We start from the raw sequence: 24684 nt of genomic DNA, 5'->3' as shown, positions 1-24684 counted from the left end.
AGTGATGACTAACCTAGATAGCATATTAAAAAGCAGAGACATTACTTTGTCAACAAAGGTCCGTCTAGTCAAGGCTAGGTTTTTCCATTGGTCATGTATGGATGTGAGAGTTCGACTATAAAGAAAGCTGAGCACCGAAGAATTGATGCTTTTGAAATGTGATGTTGGAGAAGACTCTTGAGAGCCCCTTGGACTACAAGGAGATTCAATCAGTCCATCCTAAAGGAGATCAGCCCAGGGTGTTCATTGGAAGGACTGATGTTGAAGCTGAAATTCCAGTACTTTGGCCACCTGATGCGAAGAGCTAACTCATTTGAAAAGACCCTGATGCCGGGAAAGATTGAGGGCAGGAGGAGAAGGGGACGACAGAGGATAAGATGTTGGATGGCATCACTGACTCAATGGACTTGGGTTTGGGTCGACTCTGGGAGTTGGTGATAGACAGGCAGTCCTGGCGTGCTTCGGTTCATGGGGTCGCAAAGAGTTGGACACAACTGAGTCACTGAACTGAACTGATGCACTTATAATTATTTTTAATAAGTTACCAAGATGAATGCCCAAGATAGCTTTTCTATGCTTGGTCATTTTGAGGTAGAAGGCTAGACCTTGCCAAATTGTCCAGGAACGTAGCATTATTACAAAACCTGGAAAAGTTTACACTAATTTCTGACTAAAATATCACTGTTTTTCTTGGCCTTGGGTAACGTGATAGCAGATGTGACCTGAATTAGTTTGAGAAAATATTTCCTTAAACCAGAGCATGATTTTGGGCAAGAAACATGCCGTGAATTTCCCTTTGCTTTTGATTCCTGAATAATGTCGCAATTACTTCTGTGAATAAATTTCTTAATGTGGCATAAGTCAAAATCAATTGTGAGCACATCTTAGCTAGCCAACTAATTTCAAGAAACATAATCACTAGTAGTAAGCTATGGAATGCATTTGAACAAATCATGTAGACGTACTGAACTTATGAGACTTAAAACTGTGAAAATAAGAGAAAATTAAATTTTAGAAGCCAAGCACCTTTGATCTGTGGGCTCATTCATACATTTTTAAATGAAGCCAATTTGAGGTGTTAACATAAAAACCAACAGATGTCTGAGATACATTTCAAATTATTATAGACAAATATAGTCTTGTGAAAAAGAACAGATATTTTAAAGCAAGCCCTTATTTCCTTTTCTGATCATAAACTTAGGCTTCCCTCATGGCTCAGTGCTAAAGAATCTGCCTGCAATTCAGGGGATGAGGGTTCGATGCCTGGGTTTGGAAGAACCCCTGGAAGAAGAAATGGCAACACACTTGAGTATTCTTGATTGGGAAATCCCACGGGCAGAGAAACCTCGTGGGCTCTCGTCCTTGGGGTCACAGAGAATCGGACACGACTTAGCAACTACACAGCAATAACAGTCATAAACTATCCTGGATTTTTAAAAAATTATTTTAAATTGGAAGATAATTGCTTTATGATGTGTTGGTTTCTTCTATAGAGCTTGTAGTTGTTGTTAAATAGGAAGGTTGGGGGGTTATTTTGAAGGAGTGATGAGCAAATCTTCACAGCTAGTTGACAAGAGGCCTTGACAAGCTGCATCTATTTTGCTTATGTTAATTCTTTCAGTAGAATGAACAGGACACCCAGACAGCTGCCATTTGTCAGACTCAGGAGGCACAGTGGAAACACTGGAGGTCTGCCCTGAGATGGAGTTTCTGTGTGCTGGGAATAGATACAGGGAGTTCGCAGTAGTGGGAGTAGGCTTGCATTTCAGAGGAATGTAATTGGTTAATATCTAAGCCAGTGGAAGAATTAAGCCATGTTGACACCCCACAGCAAAAAAACAGTCTGTATATGTGTCTGGCCTGAATGGGAAGAACAACTGCTATTGTTGGTTCTCAAGGTTTTAGAACATAAATTAGTTTTATCCCTCTGTTCTCTGCATTTTGAACCAATAAGGAAATGGTTGTTGGATGAACATGTACCAGGATCTGCCTGGTCACTGATGAAGCTCATGTGGGGAATGCAGAGCATACTTGTAGCCACAATGATGTGACCTCAATTTTCCCATTGGATAAAATTACATACACCATCACAGAAAGAGCAGGTGTACAATTGCATGGATGGACAATTGAGGGGTGCAGGGGGTCAATTGGGAGGTCGAGTTCTCTGGACAAAGGTAGGAAGGTAGGGAGATAAAAGCATTTCTCAAAAGTAGTATTATGTCAAAAAATTAAGAATTAGAATGATTTATCATTAAGATCTAGTTTGTCCTTCCATGACAATCTTTCCCATTTCGCCTGATGAAAGAAATAGACATAAAAAGAAGAGGTTTTTACAGGAGCTGGTTTTATTAAATATTGAGCTAAAGTGGAGGAAACTGTTAAATAAAAATGGAGGGGGTTTCCTACAGAAAGATATGGAAACTTCAAAAAACTGTGTGAAATCCAGCCACTTGAATTAATCCTGAGAAAGTTTAGATAGCTACAGATTTAATTTGTGGGGCTTCCCTGGTGGTTCAGATGGTAAAGAATCTGCCTGCAATGCAGGAGACCTGAGTTTGATCCCTGGGTCAGGAAGATCCCCTGTAGAAAGGAATGGCTCCCCAGTCCGGTATCCTTGCCGGGGGAACTCCACACACAGAGGAGCCTGGCGGTCCACAGTCCACCAGGCTGCAGAGGACGGGCCCTGATTTAGCGACTAACACTTTCACTTTTCACTTTCAATATTGAATAAATACTTTGTCTCTACTGTCTCATTAGGGCATAGATAGGCTATTTTTAGAGGTGATAGAACCTGGATTGTAACAGAGAGTGGAGGAGGAAATGGAGAGAGAAAGAAAGGAAAAGATAGAAGTATCCTGACATGAAAAGGCTCAAAGTAAATTTTATGGACTAGAGCAAATGTTCATTTTGCATTAAACTAATTGCTTTTTTAAAAGGTCCTTGCCAACATACATGTCCAAGGACAATCTGACATCTTTTGGCCAAGAGTCAGTTTTTGCTTTGGGGAGGCCTCAGGGTTTTGTTAAAAAAAATTATGTATATATATTTTTTATTAAGCCATTTTTGCTCTTTTCAGGCCACAAAACCCAGTTCAGTAAGCGTAATGTCTCTTGCCCAAGTGCTGGCAGGCAGTGAAAATGCCTGGTCATGGGAGTCACGGAAGTACCTTTAGGTTCACAGCACAGCTAGCCGCCCATTCATTACAAGTGAGACAAATGCCTGATTGGGCCAGGCCCATCCAAGTTCACTGCCCTTGAGCACCCTCAGGAAATGATTTTTTTTTTGGATACTCTTTGTCCAGTTCTTAACAAGCTGCTTGCCCTGTTAAGTCCTGGAAGCACGCATCACCTCCATTTGTACAAAATGTGTAGCTTTTGTGGACTAACCGAGATAGTCACCCCATCCTGCTATACATCTTCATGGGCAGTTCATTCCACTGAAGCAACAGAAAACGGAACTAAACTGTGGTCTGTTAATCATTTAAACACGTCCTATATTATTTCTCCCTCTCCCTTTTTTGAAAAATAAAGCGGCTCATTGTGTTCAGAATCAGTAGGGGATTCAGAGTAGTATAGTACACACCAAAATGTGACGTGTTGTTCATAAAACTGTATTTTATGATGGTGGTCGTATCTGGGCATTCACTAGAAATCTAATAAACTTCTTATCTCATTTAATAAGCATAGTCCAGTCCCAGTCGTAATTATCAAGATATAAAGCCAGCTGAGATAACTAGGAAGCTTTACATGATAATAAATGTTGTTATTCAAATCTATTCACATGCCTTGAATTGAAATGAGAGCTACCATCCCAACAGTCAGAAGCATATTATGTGGCCTGAAACTGCCTCTAATCTGAGCAGCAGCAAATTTCCCTCCATTGCAGTGGCAAGATTATTCTTAGTAAAGAGAACTTGAACAGATGAAGATAATCATATGGTTCTCCTAAATTAAATATGTTAAGAGTGCATGAAAGTGAATCACTGTACGCCTTTATTTGTCTCCATTGTTTCAAATCTATGAAATAGGACAAAAAAAAATCACGGCTGTTTAAATCCTGCTGTCTCTGTGATGTGCCTGCAGCAGAGCTGTCAACACTTGGTAATGTAATTGAGGGCATCTTGTGATTTAGAAATAGTTTGGTAACTGGAAATTTTGAAGGAATAACCATGTTGTTTAACATTTAACGCATTTAGCACAATGGCACCCTACATGAAAGACTCAATAAATACTGACAGTGATCGACTGTGTCAAAACTCAGCGGAGCTCTAGTGCAGTGGACCAAAAGTTGTTTCACTTACAACGATGCAGATTGTTTTTAGAAATGTGATGTTTCTGTCTTGTAATAATTTCCTTGGAGGGGAAAAGTATGTTACTGAGTATTAGATGATGAAATGCTTGCTTTTTATGATATGAAACACATTTTAGTAATGGAAGGAAATTCATTTTATACCAAATCAGGCCCAATTATGTCTCATAAGCGATACAGATACCCCAGTTTTTGGGGAAAATCTTTAAGACCAGCTGAGATACTCTGTTTAAACAGCTGTTGAGTTAACTCGGCAGCACGGGGTAATCAGTACAAGCATAGACACTCGCTCTGGTTAATTGCTGATCCCAGCAGCAGCTGCGTCATTATGTATCCGCCATCTCTTCTCCTTGCATGTGCCATAGTGTTTGGGGCAGTAATAAGGAGGTTGCTCTATGAATCCTCTGCTTTCTACTACTAGACTGTCTAAAATACACACAGCTCCAGCTTTCCCCTCACTAATAGCTGGATGCCCTGCTATAGTTATAAAGGATTTTCACATTAATTACCTCACTCTTTATCTTCTTTGATTGTGAGCTCTTATTACTCACAGTTTACAGATAGGAAATTAAGGCATAAAGATGTTTAAACTGTGTCTAAATTGATCACCCTAACTCTAGTGAAATTACGTCTAGAACATAGACCTTCTGAATCTCTGCCCTTTGGGGGTGTTCTTTCCATGATCCCATTTTTCTCCTATTAGAATTATTGAGCAGTACCTGCTAATATTTATTGGATATTAAATTTTGTGTATAAGTACTTTGACTTAATAACTAATTCAGTTGGTAAAAAGTCTGCCTGCAGTGCAGGAGACCCCAGTTCGATCCCTATGTCAGGAAGGTCACCTGGAGAAGGAAATGGCAAAGCACTCCAGTATCCTTGCTTGGAAAATCCCATGGACAGGATTCTGGCAGGCTGTAGGCCATGGGTTTGCAAAGAGTCAGGCATGACTGAGTGACTAACACTTCGCACTTTCATAAGTACTTGACTTCACATAGCCATCAACCCTACTAGAGGTCAGTTCAGTTCAGTCACTCATTCATGTCCGACTAGAGTTTGCCAGGCCCCCCTGTCCATCACCAACTCCCAGAGCTTGCTCAAACTCATGTCTATTGAGTCAGTGATGCCATCCAACCGTCTCATCCTCTGTCATCCCCTTCTCCTCCTGCCTTCAATCTTTCACAGCATCAAGGTCTTCTCCAATGAGTCAGTTCTTCACATCAGGTGGCCAAAGTATTGGAGCTACAGCTTCAGCATCAGCCCTTCCAATGAATATTCAGGGCTGATTTCCTTTAGGATGGACTGGTTGGATCTCCTTGCGGTTCAAGGGACTCTCAAGAGTCTTCTCCACCATAGTTCAAAAGCATCAATTCTTCAGTGCTAAGCTTTCTTTATAGTCCAACTCTCACATCCATACATGCCTACTGGAAAAACCATAGCTTTGACTAGATGGACCTTTGTTGGCAAAGTAATGTCTCTGCTTTTTAATATGCTGTCTAGGTTGGTCATAACTTTTCTTCCAATGAGCAAGCATCTTTTAATTTCATGGCTGCAGTCACCATCTGCAGTGATTTTGGAGCCCAAGAAAATGAAGTCTGTCACGGTTTCCATTGTTTCCCCATCTATTTGCTATGAAGTGATGGAACCAGATGCCATGATCTTCGTTTTTTGAATGTTGAGTTTTAAGCCAGCTTTTTCACTCTCTCACTTTCATCATGATATAGGTACAGCTGTTACATTTTTTAACATAATGTGTAAAAAACTGATGTTCTGATTACTTAACTTCCTTGTTGTGACATGGGCTTCCTTGGTGGCTCAGACAGTATAGAATCTGCAGTGCTGGAGCCCTGGGTTTGATCCCTGGGTTGGGAAGATCTATTGGAGAAGGAAATGGCAACCCACTCCAGTATTCTTGTCTGAAAAATTCTATGGCCAGAGGAGCCTGGTGGTCTACTAGCCATGGGGTCATAGAGAGTTGGACACTGCTGAGTGATTAGCACACACAGTTTTTGTTACATATCTGGTAATGGTTGTTGGATTTGAAATCCAGTCAATCTCACTCAAAAGTACAAAGACACTTTGTCATGTTGGCATCCCCATCCCTTTGAAATCAGTACTTTGCATTTCATTACGTTTAAATGTATATTTTGAAAGTGAAAGTCGCTTAGTGGTGTCCGACTCTTTCCGACCCAATGGACTATGCAGTCCATGGAGTTCTCCAGGCCAGAATACTGGAGTGGGTAGCCTTTCCCTTCTCCAGGGGATCTTGCCAACCCAGGGATCAAACCTAGGTCTCCCACATTACAGGCAAATTCATTACCAGCTGAGTCACCAGGGAAGTCCTCAAAGTAAACATTTTAGTGGAATCTTAATATCAAGTATTGTAGATTAATATCTTTAGGAGGCACCAAAGTAAATGATTATGCATGGATTGATTATTGATATTATCTCATTGAAAGTATACACATATCCCACAACCAGTCTAGTGGTTGGTGGTGACTGGTTCTGTTTTCCCTGCTCAAAACTTTTTCTATTGTGGAATTTTCCTTTTCATTTCTGATCCTTAATTATTTCTCAGGTCTCAGTGTAAACAAGTCTTTGTACTTTTGAGTACTTCTAACAGTCTAGATCAGGGGTTCCTCCTAAGTGCCCTAAAAAAATATATGTATTATTTCTTCAATCACTTTCATCCATTTAAATATAAAAGACTTGTTCAGTGTTTTATCTCCAGTCCAGCAAAATATCTGTCACATCGTCGCTATCGTTCAGCCGCTCAGTCACAGCCGACTCTTTGTGACCCCATAGACTCACATACTGGGTACATAATTTGCTGAATGAGTTAATAATGACTTCAGTGACTTAAAATTTGCATCATATAATGTATTTTAAGAACGATGACCGGAGATGGTAGTGGTTTCAAATTCTAGAAGAGCTGCAAAGTGCCTTTCTGAGATTAGAGAAATTATATTAAATTATCGGAAACCACTGGTAAGCTTACATGTGGGTGCCGATACCTTATGCTTGTGCTTGTGGCCCAGTGAACACTGAGGGAATATCAGAGAGCATGCAGATTTAGTGGTACCCTGTGATTTTTATCTCTATAGACTATATCCTATTGATAAAAGACTGTGGGTCTTTTATCATATTTAAAATATCTAAAGGCTTTAAATAGAAAGTACATCACCTAGGTATTTTGAATCAAAATGAGAGGAAGTAAATGAGCCTGTAGTGTCAGAAACCAGGGCAGAAAACTGAAGGTAGAATGGAGGAAGGCCGCGTTAAACAGTGTGGGACAGTCTCTACTGGAAGTGAAGAAACCACAGGAAGAATGCCATTCAGTGAAGGGCCAAGCTAAAATTTGATGAAGTCTTACCCAACAGCTCTTTCCTGCAAACAGCAGTGTCTTCCAGTGAAAAGGACCCTGTGACTGCCTGACCGAAAGAATATGGTTGAAATGATGTCATGCCTATTCTTAGGATTGTCCCTCTGGCAAACACCCATGCACAAGCAGCCCCTGGAAAGACCCTGAGGCTTTGAGAAGAACAAAAGACACTAGCCCAGACGGGATTGATAGCCAGCACCGCTCACCCGCCGCACAGATGAGCTATCTTGGAAGTGAACCCAATGGCCCCAGTTGAGCCATCTAAGCAGACCCCACAGGGAGCAGAATGGAACTGACTCACCAATCCTTACCCAGCCTTGTGAGCAAGCTTTTATTACAACGTGGGCTATGTTTTCTGACAAAAGCAAAGACTTCAGATATTTCATGTTGTAAATTAAGGGAAGAGCCATGTTTTTGCGATTAAGAAATTGTGTAAAAAAAAAATGGATACTCTTTCATGAAAATGCACTTGCTCTTAAGACAGGCTAAATATGAGAGCTCAGTACTTGAGGAGGGGGCCAGGACTCTTGGGAAGTTGTTCTGTGGTCACCCCAACACATGAACAGATAAACAACTTGGGTCACTGGGTGCTATAGAGCATAAATAGTGCTACTGACTTTCAACAACAACCCATTTCTTTACTAATACAAGAGGATGGCATTGCTGCTACTTTTATTGTGGTCATTATTTTCTTTCTGGTTGGTTGGAATTCACTAAATCATTTTTCCCTTTCCTGCTTCCTTCTACCCCATATAAAATAGTTTCAAATGAAGAATTATTTATTATTACTATAGTGTCAAAATCAAGACTACAAATATTAATAAAGACTCGACCAAAAGTCTTTTTCATGTCCTTTTTTTTTTTTAAGTTATAATCCATAACTCTTTTGCCTTTAAAAAAGTTGTAAAAAGAACTGGTCTAATATAAGAACACTGGGTCCCTTTATGTAGTATTTTTCTATACAAAAACTTTTTTGAGACTTAGAGTTGGGTATTCAGAAGTGAAAGTCTGTAAAATATTTATGCTTTAAGAAATCATAGGAAATAAATTCAAGGTAAGAAAGAGTATATACATTAAGTAAAGCACAAATATGTTTGTTTATAAAAAGTATTTGAAATTTAATTTGCCAGAATAAATATATGCTTATTTTCTGATTGCACTCAGCATTTATTTCTTTATACCTTCTTGGCCCTAAATCTATATTCTCTACTTAGAAGTTTAAAGGAATGACTTCAGGGAAGTGGTCAAATATTCACATATGTCAAGTGGAAATTATATTTGTGTTAAGAAAAAAATAGCCCAAGAACTTGGCGGCTGAAGTCACATACTGAATTATTATTTCTTTTTCTATTTTTACTGTTTTAAACTTTTTAATTTTATATTAGAATTTAGTTGATTTGGGCTCCCCAGGTGGTTCAGTGAGTAAAAAATCTGCCTGCAATGCAGGTGTCTCAGGAGACATAGGTTCAGTCTCTGGGTCAGGAAGATCCCCTGGAGAAGGGAATGGCTCCCCTGTCCAGTATTCTTGCCTGGAGAATCCCATGCACTGAGAAGCCTGGAAGAATACAGTCCATGGGGTCTCAAGGAGTCAGACATGACTGAAGTGACTGAACACAGCACACACAGCGTAGCTGATGAATAATGTCGTGTTAGATTCAGGTGTGAAGCAGAGTGACTCAGTTGTACGTATACATTTGTTTATTCTTTTTCTAATTATTTTCCCATTTAGGTTGCTGCATACTATTTACCCAAGTTCCCTGTGCTACACAGTAGGTCTTTGTTGGTTATCCATTTTAAATATAACAGTGTAGAGGCATCCATCCCGAACTCCCTAACTATCCATTTACCCACCCCTTTCCACCTGCTAACTACAGGTCATTCTGTAAGTCTGTGAGTCTGTCTCTGCTTTGTAAATAAGTTCACTTGTAACATTTTTTTTTTCTAGATTCCACATATAAGGGATATCATGTGATATATCTCTTTCTCTGTCTGACTTACTTCGCTCAGTATGACAGTCTCTAGGCCCATCTGTGTGGTTGCAAATGGCATTATTTCATTCTTTTTAATGGCTGAGTAGTGTTCCATTGTATGTATGTACCACATCGTTTTTATCCATTCCTCTGTCAATGGACATTTAGGTTGCTTCCATGTCTTGGCTATTGTAAACAGTGCTGCAATAAACATTGGGATACATGCATCCCTATAGACCATGTTTTTCTTTGGACATGTGCTCAGGGGTGGGATCGCAGAGTTATATGTTAGCTCTGTTTTCAGTTTTTTTTAAGGAACCTTCATATTGTGCTCCATAGGGGCCACACCAATTTACCTTCCTACTTACAGTGTAAGAGGGTTCCTTTCTCTTCACTCCCTCCCCAGCATTTCCTATTTGTAGATTTTTTTTCCATTTATTTTTATTAGTTGGAGGCTAATTACTTTACAATATTGTAGTGGTTTATTTTGATAATAGCCATTCGGGGTGTTGTGAGGTGATCATTCATTGCAGTTTTGATTTGCATTTCTCTAATAATCAGTGAGGTTGAACATCTTTTCACGTGCCTCTTGTGCGTTTGTAGGTCTTCTTTAGAGAAATGTCTCTTTGGGTCTTCTGCTTGTTTTTTGATTGGGTTGTTGTTCTGATGATATAAGCTGTACAAGCTGTAAATTTTGGAGACTAATCCCTTGTGCGGAGAAGGCAATGGCACCCCACTCCAGTACCTGGAAAATCCCGTGGACGGAGGAGCCTGGTAGGCTGCTGTCCATGGGGTCGCGAAGAGTTGGACACAACTGAGCAACTTCACTTTCACTTTTCACTTTCCTCCATTGGAGAAGGAAATGGCAACCCACTCCAGTGTTCTTGCCTGGAGAATCGCAGGGACGGGGGAGCCTGGGGGGCTGCCGTCTATGGGGTCGCACAGAGTTGGACACGACTGAAGTGACTTAGCAGCAGCAGAAATCCCTTGCTGGTCACATCATTTGTAAATATTTTCTTTCATTTTGTGGGATGTCTTTTCATTTTGTTTATGCTTTCCTTTGCTGTGCAAAAGGTTTTGAGTTAAAACAAACAAACAAAAGGCGTGTTTGTGTTTAATTAGGTCCCATTTGCTTATTTATGTTTTTATTTCCATTTCTCTGGGATATGGATTGACAGAGATGCTGCTGTAATTATGTCAGAGAGTGTTCTGCCTATGTTTTCCCTGTAAGAGTTTTATACTGTCTGGTCTCACATTTAGGGCTTTAGTCTATTTTGAGTTTATTTTTGTATATGGTGTAAGAATGTTCTAATTTTATTTTTTTAGTTGGAGCTGTTTAGTTTTCCCAGCATTGATCATTTCTTTAACTTTCTTGTTATGAAAGGTCTTTCTCCTCAACTATAAAACAATTTTGGCAGGGACAGTCAAGAAGGCTACCTCTAGTCATCTCTCAGCTCTTGGTGTCCATGCTTTTGTGAAATCCCTTCCTCTAGAGTGTGGGTGGTTCTGCTGATTTCCTTCTAAGCAAGAGAATATGGCGAAAGGGATGTGATCCCTGCCACTCTCCCAGTCATGCTATTAATATGTCAGACTTCCCTTAATTACATTACAGATATTCTCCTGCTAACTTATGAAATAAACGGCCCCATTTAGGAAGCCCACATGGCAAGGGAACTGCAGGAGCGCTCCAGCCAACAAGCATCAGATGGAGTGACAAGAGATCGGGGGACCCATCCTTTTTCTCCAAGTAGAATAGGCCTGCATTATTTGTTTTATACTTTGGATTCTATACACAATTCATTAGGGAAGAAAAAAAGTCTGCTTTAAAAGAGAAAACACAACACAACTTTGAAAAACATAGATGTTTCAATTTTATAGGATGACAGATGAGAAAAGTAAAGCCCAATTCAGTTAACATGTATCTGAATCCTCAATGTGTTTACATATAGCATTTCGCTATTCATATCAAAGCATGTAGATATAAGTAGGATGTGGTCCTTCACTTTAAGAATTCTGTAGCCTGATGGTGAATGTTGGTAACCAGTTCAGAGCCACAGAACTGGTCTCTGTTGATTGTCAGTGGCTTGGATTATCCTATGACAAAAGTTACAGATTATTGCCTCTAAAGTCTACACAGGGAAATTACTGAAGATGTAAAGATACTTTTTTTTTTTAATTTAAAATAATTTCATTACATGGATTAATGCTCTTTAAACCATACTGGCTATGGTCCCTAATTATCCCACCCTCTTCATCAAGTATGGATGCTGAATGGTAAATACAGAAATGGCTAGCTTTCATTGAGAATGTAGTGTATGTCTGGCAGTGGCCTCACCATTTGATATTTAATCCTTGGAACACCCCTATGAGGTAAGTTATGTTATTTCTCCATTTGTCCTGGGCCAGCTGATCCCCAAATGGTTAGGAAACCTAAGGTTGAAGAACTACTGAGAGGCAGGGCGTCAGTAAGTATTTGTTGAATAAGGAGAGGTAAAAATTCAGTTCCTTGTTCTAAATTATGGCACAATTTATACTCAATAAAATGAACTGAATTTAAGGGTTCAGTTCTATGAGCTTTGACAGTGATACATACTCATGTAACTACTACTCCAATCAAAATACAGAACATTTCCAAAATAATTCCTCATGCCTCCTTCTAGTCAACACTGAGTATTATCCATCTTTTAAAAAAAAAAAAAATGTATCCATTGTGCTGGCTAAGATGTGAAACTAGTGAAGCTGTATTTTATTTTAGCTTGCATTTTCCTGATTATTAATGATGTTGGCTATCTTCTCATATGATTATTTACCATTTGTATGTCTTCTTTTATAAGTCTTTTTCTTATTTTGAATTGATGTGCTTGTCTACATGGTGCTATTTTTTAAAGTTCTCTGTATAGCTTAGATATTAATTATTTCATAGATATATGCATTGCAAATATTTCCTCCAGTCTGTGGCTTGCATATTCATGTTTAAAAGTGTCTTTTGGTGAGCAGGAGTTGTCTTTATAATTTTCAATTAATAATTTTTTTCATTAATGGTTAAAGCTTTCAGTGTCCTTGTAAAAAGTTCCATCTGTTTCAAGGTTGTAAAGATGTTTTCATTTGTTTTCTTCTAGAAACTGTATGGAGTGAGGAAGGGATTTAGATATTGTTATTCAATTGGTCAAGCATCATTTGATACAAAGCTTCTACTTCCCTCACAGAATTTCCTTGGCAATTTGTGAGTTCATTTTTTCCTATTACATGTTACTGAGAAATAGTTTGCGTAAAATTGACTGTCTCCGTTTGAAGGGTATAATTTGAAGAGTTCTGACAAGTATATAATCCCACAAAACCAGCATCACAATGAAGATGAACATTTCCAGAACCCCTGCCTTGGTTTGCCAGAGGTGCCATAATAAAGTAGCACCGACTATGCGGTTTATACAACAGAATTTCATTTACTCACAATTCTGGTGGCTAGAAGTCTGCAATAAAGCTGTCAGCCAGGCTGGTGTCTACTCAGACCTCTTGCCTTGGCTTATAGATGGTTGTCTTCTTCTGTGTGTTCATGGGATGTTTTCTCTGTTCTATGTCCCAGTCCCATTTGTTAGAGACAGCTTTTAAGGACACCAGTCATAGTGAATTAGAGTCCACCATAGTGGCCTTGTTTTACCTTCATTCCCTCTTTAAAGACCTTCTCTTCAAATGCAGTCACATTCTATAGAGGGTTAAGGTTTCAGCGTATTCAGTTTGAGAGGACACAGCTCAGCCCATCATACCCCATAAAGATTATTCATGCTCTCACGGAGCCCATTCCGCCATCCGTCCCCACCTCAAAGCTACCACTGATCTGTTTCCGCCACTATAGATCTGCATTTTATATAAGTGGAATCTAGTCTATATCGGGTTTTTTAAATCATTTTATTTATTTGTGTTGCACTGGGTCTTCAGGTTTGCCCCAGTTTTTCTCTAGTTGCAGCAAGCAGGGGCCACACTTTGTTGCGGGGTGAAGGCTTCTCGTTGTTTTGGCTCCTCTTGCTGCCGAGCGCCCGCTCTAGAGCACGTGGGCTTCGGTAGTTGCGGTTCCTGGGCTCAGTACTTGCAACACCCTGGCTCAGTGTCTCTGCAGCATGTGGGAATCTTCCCAGATCAGGGATCGAATCCACGTTTCCTTCATTGACAGCTGGATTCTTTATGACTGATCCATCAGGCAAGCCCCATGCATATTTTGTATTTCATATCTGGCTTCTTTCTTTCACATAATTTTGAGACTCATACATGGTGTTGCATTTGTAAATAACATAATACTGTTGCTTACTGAGTAGTATTTCATTGGTTGCATGTTCCACGTTTTGTTTATCCATTCATATTTTGATGGATATCTGGGTGGTCTCCAGTTCGAGGCTACTAAGAATAAAGCTGTTTTGAGCATTGGTATATAATTCTCTTTGGGGACTCAGGTTTTCATTTACCTGTTAATTATCTAGGAGTGGAATGGCCAAGGCTTGTTGTTAGTTGTATGTTTAATTTTTTTTTTAATTCCTAATAAATTTCTAAACTAGCTGTGTCATTTTATGTTTGAGCAGCAGTGTATGTATATTCCATTTGTTTTACATCTGACCAGCATTTTGAATTAATATCCTTTTAAATTTTATTCATTGAATATGTGTGCCCAGCTAATTTATAACATTAGCCTTTCTGTATACTTAACAAAAGCTATAAGAAAAAGAATTCTTCTCTCTTTTTCATAGCTGTATTCTTAGATTTTAAGAGCTGTTTAACGAAGAGTTGCTTGGTGGATACATATTGATTCAAAAGATCTTTTGCCATATTATTTTCCCTGCTTACTATTTAATGGTTGCATTATTAGGCCTCTACTATAATCATAGCACCATGCTTAGCTTTTTTAGAGGCAAAAGATCTTTATATCAAAGAGGGGAAAACACAGAACAAGATCTACTGTATGACAGGTGGAAATACAGTGAGCTCAGTGGCTCAGTCGTGTCTGACTCTTTGCGACCCCGTGGGCCGCAGCACGCCAGCATTTGTATGATGTAGTCTGCATATACGTTAAATAAGCGGGGTGACAGTATACAGCCTTGACATACTCCTTTCCCAGTTTTGAACCAGTATGACTTTCAAAATAATTTTAGTCCCTGAAGTTTAATTATATGACTTAGATATTTATGGAAACATTGAAGAGGATATTTTAAATGCAATGCATTCAATGATAACTTGTGATAATTGGTAAAATTGTATTAAAAATACTTAAATTACCTTTTCCGAGCCTGTAAATGCCAACACTGTGTGGAAAAATGTGTAATTTTTAAAAGCAGCATTGTTAATTATGCCCACTTATGAAGAACAGATTATAGAATTTACTCAGATTATCTGGGGTGGGAGGTGTAAAACACTTTAACTGTCTGAATCTTGTCAGAGTGATATTCAGGTAAGAATTTACCACTTAAGCACTTCAGTCTCCCACTTGATTGGACAGAACAAGACATAGCCAAAATGACTTGTGGGTTTGTTGTAAAATTCTTAAGAGTAAATATTATTTGAAGACTCATATCTTAGAGATTTTTGGCAGTTTTTCATGCCATTGAGTCATTTTTCTGTATTTATGATTTTTTGCATCATATACATCTGCTTAAATAATATTCTGCTTCGTGATTTTCAGTCAGTTGTAAGATTACTCAAGACAAATCCCCAGATGTTATAATTGTCTACTTTCTTACTAATTCAAACAACTTGGATCACTGAATTCTATCAGTGTGTTCTCAGATTTGACAGATCAATAGTGCTAAGGTTTTAATTGAAGTAATTTCTCACTTGAGACCCAGAATGCAACTACTTCAACAAATGAATAAGATTATTTGGTGGCCAAAATGACTACAATGTTTTCTGAATGCTTTTCATTATGAACCTGGAACATTTTATATATCAACGATTGGCAAACTTTTTCCGTAAAAGGCCAGATAGCAAATATGAAGGCTCTTTGAGCCACTTCCTCTGTGTTTCGACAGCACAGTTCTGACCTTGCTGGGCAGAAGCAGCATAGATAATACACAGATGAACTACAGCTGTGTGGAATACATTTCATTTTGGACTTGGAAATTTGAGTATCATTTACTTTTTGTGTACCACAGAATGCTCTTCTTTTTATGCTTTTAACCACTGAAAAATGTAAGACCATTCTGAGGTCATGGGCTGTACAAAAACCAACCCTAGGCTGGATTTGGTCAACAAGGCCATTGTTTAATGAGTCCTGATATAGATGCTCACGTAAGTTGTGTATTTTTCTTGTTTGTAACTACTATTGGACAAGAAAGAACAGTTTCTGAAAAACAGGCACACAATTCTGTATTAAGACGTGTATTTCACACTGTTCTGTCTGACATTGTTTCTCTGATATCTTTCTCCCGTTCTCTACCTTTGAGAGATGAAATAGATTTTTTTTTTTTATTCTTTCCTTGACACATTCTAATTCATAGTTCCCTTGTGCTGCCATGTGGCTTGCAGTCCTTTTAAACCTTGTGGTCTAGACACCTTTCTCACTCCTATGTGAAGACTATTAATTATAAATGCTTTAGCCATGCAACTATTGTATAGTATGCAATGCATACTTTGTATAGCATACAATGATTAAACAATTTATATTTTCTAAAACTAGAAATGAGAAAAGTTAAATCTGCTTTATAATGTCAGCAAGTAACTGGGACATGTGTTTCTGTTTTCAGGGTGGGAATAGCAATAGCTTTCAATACTAATACTTTGAATAGCATGGATGAACTAGCACATGTATTTCATTATGTCTGATTCTCATATCCAACTGATTTCTCTTCGGTTTTATTACTTGTATTATTTTGTTAATGTTTGAGATCAAGAAGAAAATTTTGAATGAGCTTTCTGTAATTTCCTGGTACAACATAAGGATTTGTCAGATAAAATGGTACTTATGTAACAAAATTGTTACATAAATATTTTCATTGCTTTCTGGGCCCTGAAAAAAAACAACACACAAAAAGTGCATATTTGTCATATACACAGAAAGTTTCATTGCATTCTGTGTTTCTAAGCCGAGGATCTGACAGTTCTAGCAGGAAGATTTAGGGTCTCATGCTTCTTAAAATGAAACTTTCTCCCTGTTAGCTGCTCCAGGTCTCCGTCGGCTTCCTCTCCCTACCTCCTTTTCCTCCAGTCTTGGGTCTCCCTGTGGGCCTGCGAGCAGAGAGTCCCCTCCTCTGTCAGCGCGGATGGCAGATTTCCAGAATAGTCTGAAACTCTCTTCTCACCCAGACTTGTGCATTCTGTCTTCCTTGGTGTCCTGGATTCACATGGTGCTATTATTAACTGTAATTCTCACGGGGCCTCAGGAGGGAGAAGGGGATGACGGAGTCTGCTCAGCCTGCCGACTGCAGCCGGGGTCCTTCATGCTTGCCTCCCCTGTTCCAATGTGCCCGCTTGCCTGCTGAGTTGCTTCAGTCATGTCCAACCCTGTGAGACCCCGTCGACTGTAGCCCGCCAGGCTCCTCTGTCCATGGGATTCTCCAGGCAAGAGTACTGGAGTGGGTTGCCATGCCCTCCTCCAGGAGATCTTCTGCACCCAGGGATGGAACCCACCTCTTTTAACCTTTCCTGCGTTGGTTAGCAGACAGGTTCTTTACCCCTCACCACCTGGGAAGCCCCCATATCCCACTGCTGCTCCTCAAAGACTCCTTGTGAGTGTAACTTGCAAGTGTGTTTTCATTTAAAAGTTAGCAACTGAAATTGAAATGAACTTAAAGGTATTTAATTACATTTGTAAATAATTTAATGTACCTGCAACGGGAAAGGACTCCATGGATATGTGATACACATTTGGAGCAATATGCCAAATATTATCTTAGTACATTATTGAAAATAGTTTTGACCTACCAGATCCCCTCAAAGGGTCCTGAGAACTCCCCAGGTCTGTGTATTATACTTTGACAATCATTGGAGTATATATTACTTTCATTATCATTTTATAACATAAACAGATTTTTAGAATGTGTTAGTGAGTGCATTTATTTTATAATTTGTGCACCAAGAATATCCTGTTTTGTTTTGTTTTTTTTTTCCCCCAAAGGGTCCTTCTTGTTGGGAAGATGTCTTAATCCCAAACCGAATGAGTGGTGAATGCCAGTCTCCAAACTGCCCCGGGACTAGAGCGGTAAGTACGGGTCCAATCTGTTCTTTCATTTTGGCATCTCCAGCGTTTACTGGGAAATGAAATTAGAGACAAAATGCTAATTGACTATTTTCCATCCATTTTTTATATTTACAAAAAAGGTTATCAGATTCAGAAGTGTTCATAATATTCACCAAGAATTCTGACTGTATCATTGCCTTCTAGTGTCATTTTCTTAGAGACTTAGCCATTTGGGGTGATTATGTTGAAACAGGACAATTTAAATTCCTCACAAGGTGATATTCATGGAATATATAGAAGATTCCATTCAGAGTTTGGCAAAAGAAAATAACAAAGTTATACATTCATGCTTTCCCTAATGCTGTGATATTTTACCTTTACATTCCCTGTCATTCAGGATCACTCTTTCTACCTTTCTTAGTGGTTTTCTGACGCAGTGGGCTGTTAGAAAATCTAGAATGGATGGCCAACTATAAATGGAATCACTATCCTCAGTTCTCTGTAAACCCATTTTCTTTGCAAACATATGCCATATCTCTCATATAGAGAAGGTATTTCTGCAATGAGACCCTACGTACTGAAGTTATCTTAAAAATAATGTAATTATTGTGGTCATGTTTGTAATTTGGATATTGTTACAATTTTTACTTCCATGGGAAGTCCATGGGTCCATCATCATCTGATTGTATATATTTTCCAATCTGTAAATATGGTTATGGCACCGACACAAATGTCAGTGTTACCTCACAGACTGTCATAGCCAGCCGGCAGGTAATGTCTTCTCTAAGGAACAAAGCCTCTATCAGTAGCAACTAGTAGAGTGTTTGAGCTTGATCCTCAGACGTGTCTTCTCTCTCCAATCTGCTGGAGGATTGCAAGGTTACAGAGATAGCAGTGAGCAGCAGTAAAGATCATTCGCCATCAAATGGGACTGGGGACACTGAACAGCTTTTTATTAATGCAAATCCTGGTGCAAAATAGTGACTTGTGTGTCACTGACAGATATCAAGGCATAATGCAGTCTTGCAAGTTTGCTATTGGGATGAAATTAAAGTGCATATATTTCATTGGGAATAATTAAGTATAATTACATGTGTGCGTGTGTGTATGTGAGTGCAATATGTATATCTACATAACATGCAGATGTAATTACATTTAATAATAATGTAAATCCCTTGGTACATATAACATTACGATCCCCATAGCATCTTTACAGCAATGTGAAGTCCTTTGAAAGTCTACTTCAATCATTGACAGTCTGACTGCCTCCATGTACCTTCATATTAATTGGAAGGATTCAGCTTAGCAGAATAGATAGTCTTATATCTTTAAAAATTCAGCTTCGGATAAATCAAAGGTGGATAAAGTAGCGTTGGTAATCTTGCCTTTTCTTACTTGTTGAATTTTCAACTTACTAATGTATCAATACATAATGCTTAGTATAAATTAATTTATATTGAGGTTTTATTTCTGACAGCATGGTGATCTGATAACCTAAAAATATCCTTGCAGTACACATTATATAAAAATGCCAAATTGAGTTACAAATACATATCTTTTAAAGAATGACTGTGCTGATGACATAGTAAGGAAAAGTTTATATGCCAAAAGTATAAAGTATATATTTCTGGCTATTCTCCAGAAGGAAAATCCTGTGAGCTAAAGTCACTCACCAGTGGGGGTTAGGGCCTCAGATCAGGAAAACACTGGTGAGTTTAGGGCCTCATCAGGGTTGAAAATGAAACCATAGAATTATCCATAAAGAACCTCCTATAAAACATGATCTCCTGGGATTAAGTGGAGAGAGGAACGTTCTAGGGATAGTTGCCTATTTTATTTTCACTCTAGGGAGAAATGTTAAATTAAAAATTATGGTAATTGACAGCAAATTAGCTAAATGGGTTAAACAGTGAGTGAATATATGAAAGAGAAATTATAACTTAGATCTGGAATTTGGTCTAATAGAATATACTTAAAATAATAAAAGAGAAGTTAAACAACATGGAGGATAAAATTAGATTTTGGAAGAAAATAATAGAGAGAATAGTGGAAAGGTAATATTTCAAAAGGTAATGAGGGACTTTGGCAGTCCAGTGCTTAGGACTCCGTTCTTCCACTGCAATGACACAGGTTTGATCCGTGGTCAGAGGACTAACATCCAGCATGCCACTTGATGCTACCAAAATAATAATAATAATAATGAAGCAGGGCTTTCCACAATTTTTAAGACCCAAGAATCCCAAAGGGTAAGAATAAAATGAAAGTCACACCTAAATTGATCACTGAAACTGTGAAACATAGAGGTCAGAGAAAAGATTCGAAAAGCAGCAGAGTGAAGCCTGGTTGCTACACAGGAGAAAGAATCGATAGTTATGTAATCAATAGCAACATAAGAAGGCAGATGAAATGGGAACAGGATCTTCAAAACGGACTGAAAATAAATGCTAAACTAAAACTGTGTTTTAGAAACACCTTCTAAAAACAAAAGTTAAGAACAACAACCAAAAAGGCATTTTCAAGTAAATAGAAACTCAGGGAACCAACTTCCATCTAAAACTTTCAAGTAATTTCCAAGTTAAATTATTTCAGGCAGAAAGATATGATCCCAGAAGAAAAGCCTGAAATGTGAGAAGGAATGGTTGGAAAAAAAATGGAGAAAAACCTAAACAAAATATAACAATCAATATGATAACATTTAATGATTGGAAATAATGTAAAGATAATATAAAGTTGCTGGGCAATATTGCATGTGAGCATGGAGCATAAAATTAAAGCAATGTGAAAAGCTTAATTCCTTCTTCTTTGCCCTTATATTAAAACCAAGTTTCTGGATTGCATTTTACAGTTCAGCTAAATATAAACCGTGTCTCTTCTGTTTTGTAAAGCTTTCAATGTAGTGTTTGTTTCTTAAGAAGATGAGAAGATAGGCATCTTAAATAGTTTATTAATTTTATGTTTATGGAGTATTTTAAATTTTTGACACAGTTTTATATTATCATAAAACCTTCAATTTCTAGCACTTGAATAAAATATCCATATACTTAAAATTCAAAAGAGTAGGGTCTGTAATGTATTCTTAATTAATATTTATGCACTTAAAGTTTAGATCCATCATTTTACATAGCAATAACTTTCACCCTGGTTTATAAGACTACAAATATAAACTTGACCTTACCTATGCTTTAGGCAGAGAAATCTGAAACGAAGTCAGTTCTACACTTGTCACTGCTATCTTAGAAAGAAGCATCACAGTAGTTCTGAAAGACATCTTACCTTTTTATGAAAAGAGTTCTAGCCAACTCAAAGGGTGTGCACTTGAGAATAAGTGGAAAAAAAATAAATTAGCATTTTTTCCATTAGTGAAATTAATTCAACTTTGGATATGATATGGATTTTTTTATGTGCCTTGGGGAATACATATTTTTTCTTACTTGCACAGATGTAGACTAAAGCTTACCTAGAGCCTTGCTCTCTAGGCATTATTCCTGAGTTCCAAATCACAACTTTTAAAAGGGAGCATCCCCGATCTGTCAAACAGTCCCCTGTGAAGATGTCTGGCTTAGCAGTGCTTTTGTGGTAATGAAGGGTTTCTTAGCCAACTTTGAGACTGTTGCCTTTTCCGTCACACCTGACAATTCAGCAGTGGGGTTCAGGATCAGGAATAATTGTAGGGGGGAAAAATGAAAAAAAAATTCAATTATATCTTGTCTTAGTCTGCGCAGACTGCTATACCAAAGTGAAAGTGAAAGTCGCCCAGTCGTGTCCAACTCTTTGGGACAACTCTTTGCAGTCCTTGGAATTCTCTAGGCCAGAATACTGGAGTGGGTAGCCATTCCCTTCTCCAGGGGATCTTCCTAACCCAGGGATCAAACCCAGGTCTCCCTCATTGCCGGTGGTTTCTTTACCAGCTGAGCCACAAGGGAAGCAGAAGAATATTGGAGTGGGTAGCCTATCCCTTCTCCAGCTGATTTTCCGGACCCAGGAATCAAACTGGGGTCTCCTGCATTGCAGGCCAATTCTTTACTAACTGAGCTATCAAGGACGTCCCAAGGTATCATAAACTGAGTGACTCATGAACAACAAATACTTCCTTCTGACAGTTGTGGAGGATGGAGGTCTAAGATTAAGGCACCAGCAGATTCAGTGAGTGGCGAGACCCACTTCCTGATTCTTAGCTGGCATTAGCACACCGTTTCTTCCGGTGGCAGCCAGGGCAAAGCAGCTCTGGGGTCTCTTTTAATAAGGGCACTAACCCTATTCCTGAGGGTCCTGCTCTCATGACAGTATCACATTCTAAAGACCCCCACTCCAGATACCATCACAATGAGGATTAGGTTTCAACATATGAATTTGAGGAAAAGACAAACATTCAGATGATAGCAAAGCAATACATAAAGTAATAAATAACCAAGGTCATTATTTTTATGCCTATTAAAGGGTTTTGATTCTACCACTTAACAGCCTCTAGCGTGCATCATAGTTTATATCTTTGAGAAGTAATATTTGCGTAAATCCTTTTTTAGATTGATTTTGACCAGAGTTAAGCTCTTTTACATAGAATTTTCTTTCTTATCAGAAACAGTTGAGAAGAATCTCTTAAATAGCTCAAAGACTTATTTCAAGTGAAACTTGATACTAAAAACTACCCCCTGAATTATAATAAATGATGTAATTATTAAACTCAGTGTAGCAAATGGAGAGTTTTCATCTTACTCAATATGTAATTTATTTCTTTCATTTCTCCCTGTTAGGCTCAGTATATGTCAACTGGAACATTAGTTTGAATATAAGTTAATATTCATAGTCTCCATCTTTGGTTTCATCTTCTGGGAAGATGTTGACCAGGATACAATGAATATTAAATAAGTGTCACCAAATACTGAACAATTTTTACTTATAAACATTTGCATATTTTATGTCCCAAAAATTTCTTAGTAATGTTTTAGTTTAAATCAGATTACTGTGCTTGAAGAGCTCTGTTTTTCTTTTTGTTTCCTTTTATGTTGTTTTAGGCTTAACCAGGATCTCATAAAATGAGTCTTAGGATTTCTCAGGATGGTTTGCTGGTATAGATGATATGTTCTTATTTTTTCCCAGTATCTAATAATAATGGAAGGTGGGCTTTGTTTTGTTTTTAAGAAAATATCTGCAGTTGGCCAGGTTGTCACTGAGACAGCCACAAATGAAAGCCTTTATCTGCACAGTGAAAGAGTCATTGGCTGCATATTCTTATGTTGCCCAAATTACCTGCATTATGCAGTAACCATCACATCACAAACATCTCCAACTATATATTTAAACATTCCCAACCCTTGTGGTTCCATTGGCCTCATCAAGCCTAAACAGCCAGTGGGTGGAGGGGAGAGAATGGAGACAGAAAGCAAAGAGGAAAGGCCACATTGACTCCTCTCATTTTGCCCTCATCCCTGGTGGAAGAGAAATGATCTCCCTGTCCTTACACTGTTCTCTAGTTATATTTTCTAAATTCTAAATAAAATAGAATTGCAGTCAAACTCAGATTATGATTGAATGGTACCTAAGCGTGACAAAATGTTCTTTGTTGTCTGACATGCAATTTGGGTGACAAACTAGAAACTTCTTAGAGCATTTTTCAAAAACCTATCAGGTATTCAGACTCAAGGACAGTTTATTTCTAAATCAAGTTTTGAGCAGTGGAAAACAAAAAGTGTCATTTTTTTCTTTTAGAAAGTGAGGTAAAATTGAAAGATGTATTTTGCTGCTGAGTCGCTTAGTCGCGTCTCGCTCTTTGTCTCCCCATGGACTGTGCAGCCCACCAGGCTCCTCTGTCTGTGGGATGTTTCAGGCAGGAATACTCGAGTGGGTTGTCATTTCCTTCTCCCGGGGATCTTCCCAACCCAGGGACTGAACCCGCGTCTCCTGTGTTTCCTGCATTGCAGGCAAATTCTTGACCCACTGAGCCAAAGGGGAAGCATATATATATGTCTCTATATATATGTATACTATTGTAGAATCAACTGAAATTTTGTGAATTAAAGCAAAACCTTTTTAATTTTGTTTATAAATAAGTCCACTATGGAAAAAAAATGTCATTTTTTTTTTTTAGGGGACTGAAGAAATTGAGGTAGTTTTTAAGAATTCATAGGTATTTGTGTGGCTCTGAAGTCTAGATTCGATTCCATTCAGTTTTCCTTTTTCTGTGAAATAACCCTGTTTTTATTTGAGTGCTTTTATAACTTAGTAGAAAATTAGATCAACAGGCATCTTCTCCATAGTGTTGCTAAAGACTCTTGTACACTGTTACATGAAAAACTTAATCACCAAGGAAAGGAAATCAGTGTATGTGTATACAGCAGAATACTGACACACACGTGATAACCAATGTCCACACAACAGTCCCACAAACATAACCTTGGTTTAGCTTATGATGCCATTTTTCAAGCAAATGTGCAGTTACTATAATGTATATTTTAAGTATTGAAAATAATTCTTTGCTTCCTCACTTCTAGGAAAACCCTGATCTGTGTGAATTGTAAGTTGCTTTTTCACTTGATGTGCTATAATTCATATCTTATTTCATATACAGAAGAAAATCATGCATATTACCACAATGCTGTTGAGATATGAGCAATTTTAAGCATTTTTATCATCCCCAGAGGCTTCAAAAGTTACTTCTTAATTTTTCATCTCTCCATGGAATGATTTCAAAGGCAGATAAGTCAGTGAGAGGCTCTGTTGAAGGTTATGTTATGGTTTTAGAGAAGGGCCCCAGAACACAAAGATATGACAAAGGAATTTATCACGATTAACCAAAAAAGCCTGCACTTCAAGACTGCTGGGTTTTAGATTAGGGGAGAGGGGCTACCTATGGGAGAAGATACCAAGAG

The 24684-nt window shown here is 38.3% G+C and overlaps 1 protein-coding gene across 1 annotated transcript in view; it reads left to right on the top strand.

Annotated features, from left to right (window-relative positions):
• The window catches only part of PRKN (parkin RBR E3 ubiquitin protein ligase), a 1218605-nt gene that overhangs the window by 563324 nt on the left and 630597 nt on the right, over positions 1-24684 (top strand). Inside the window, exon 6 of the mRNA XM_061130058.1 lies at positions 17756-17839. Within this exon, the coding sequence (XP_060986041.1) occupies positions 17756-17839 (84 nt within the window). The remainder of the gene's footprint in view (positions 1-17755; positions 17840-24684) is intronic.

The sequence above is a fragment of the Dama dama genome, chromosome 26 (assembly GCF_033118175.1).
Source record: "Dama dama isolate Ldn47 chromosome 26, ASM3311817v1, whole genome shotgun sequence".
Classification (NCBI taxonomy): Eukaryota; Metazoa; Chordata; class Mammalia; order Artiodactyla; family Cervidae; genus Dama; species Dama dama.
The sequence above is the reverse complement of the archived record's forward strand: the minus strand, read 5'-3'. Positions and strand labels throughout refer to the sequence as shown.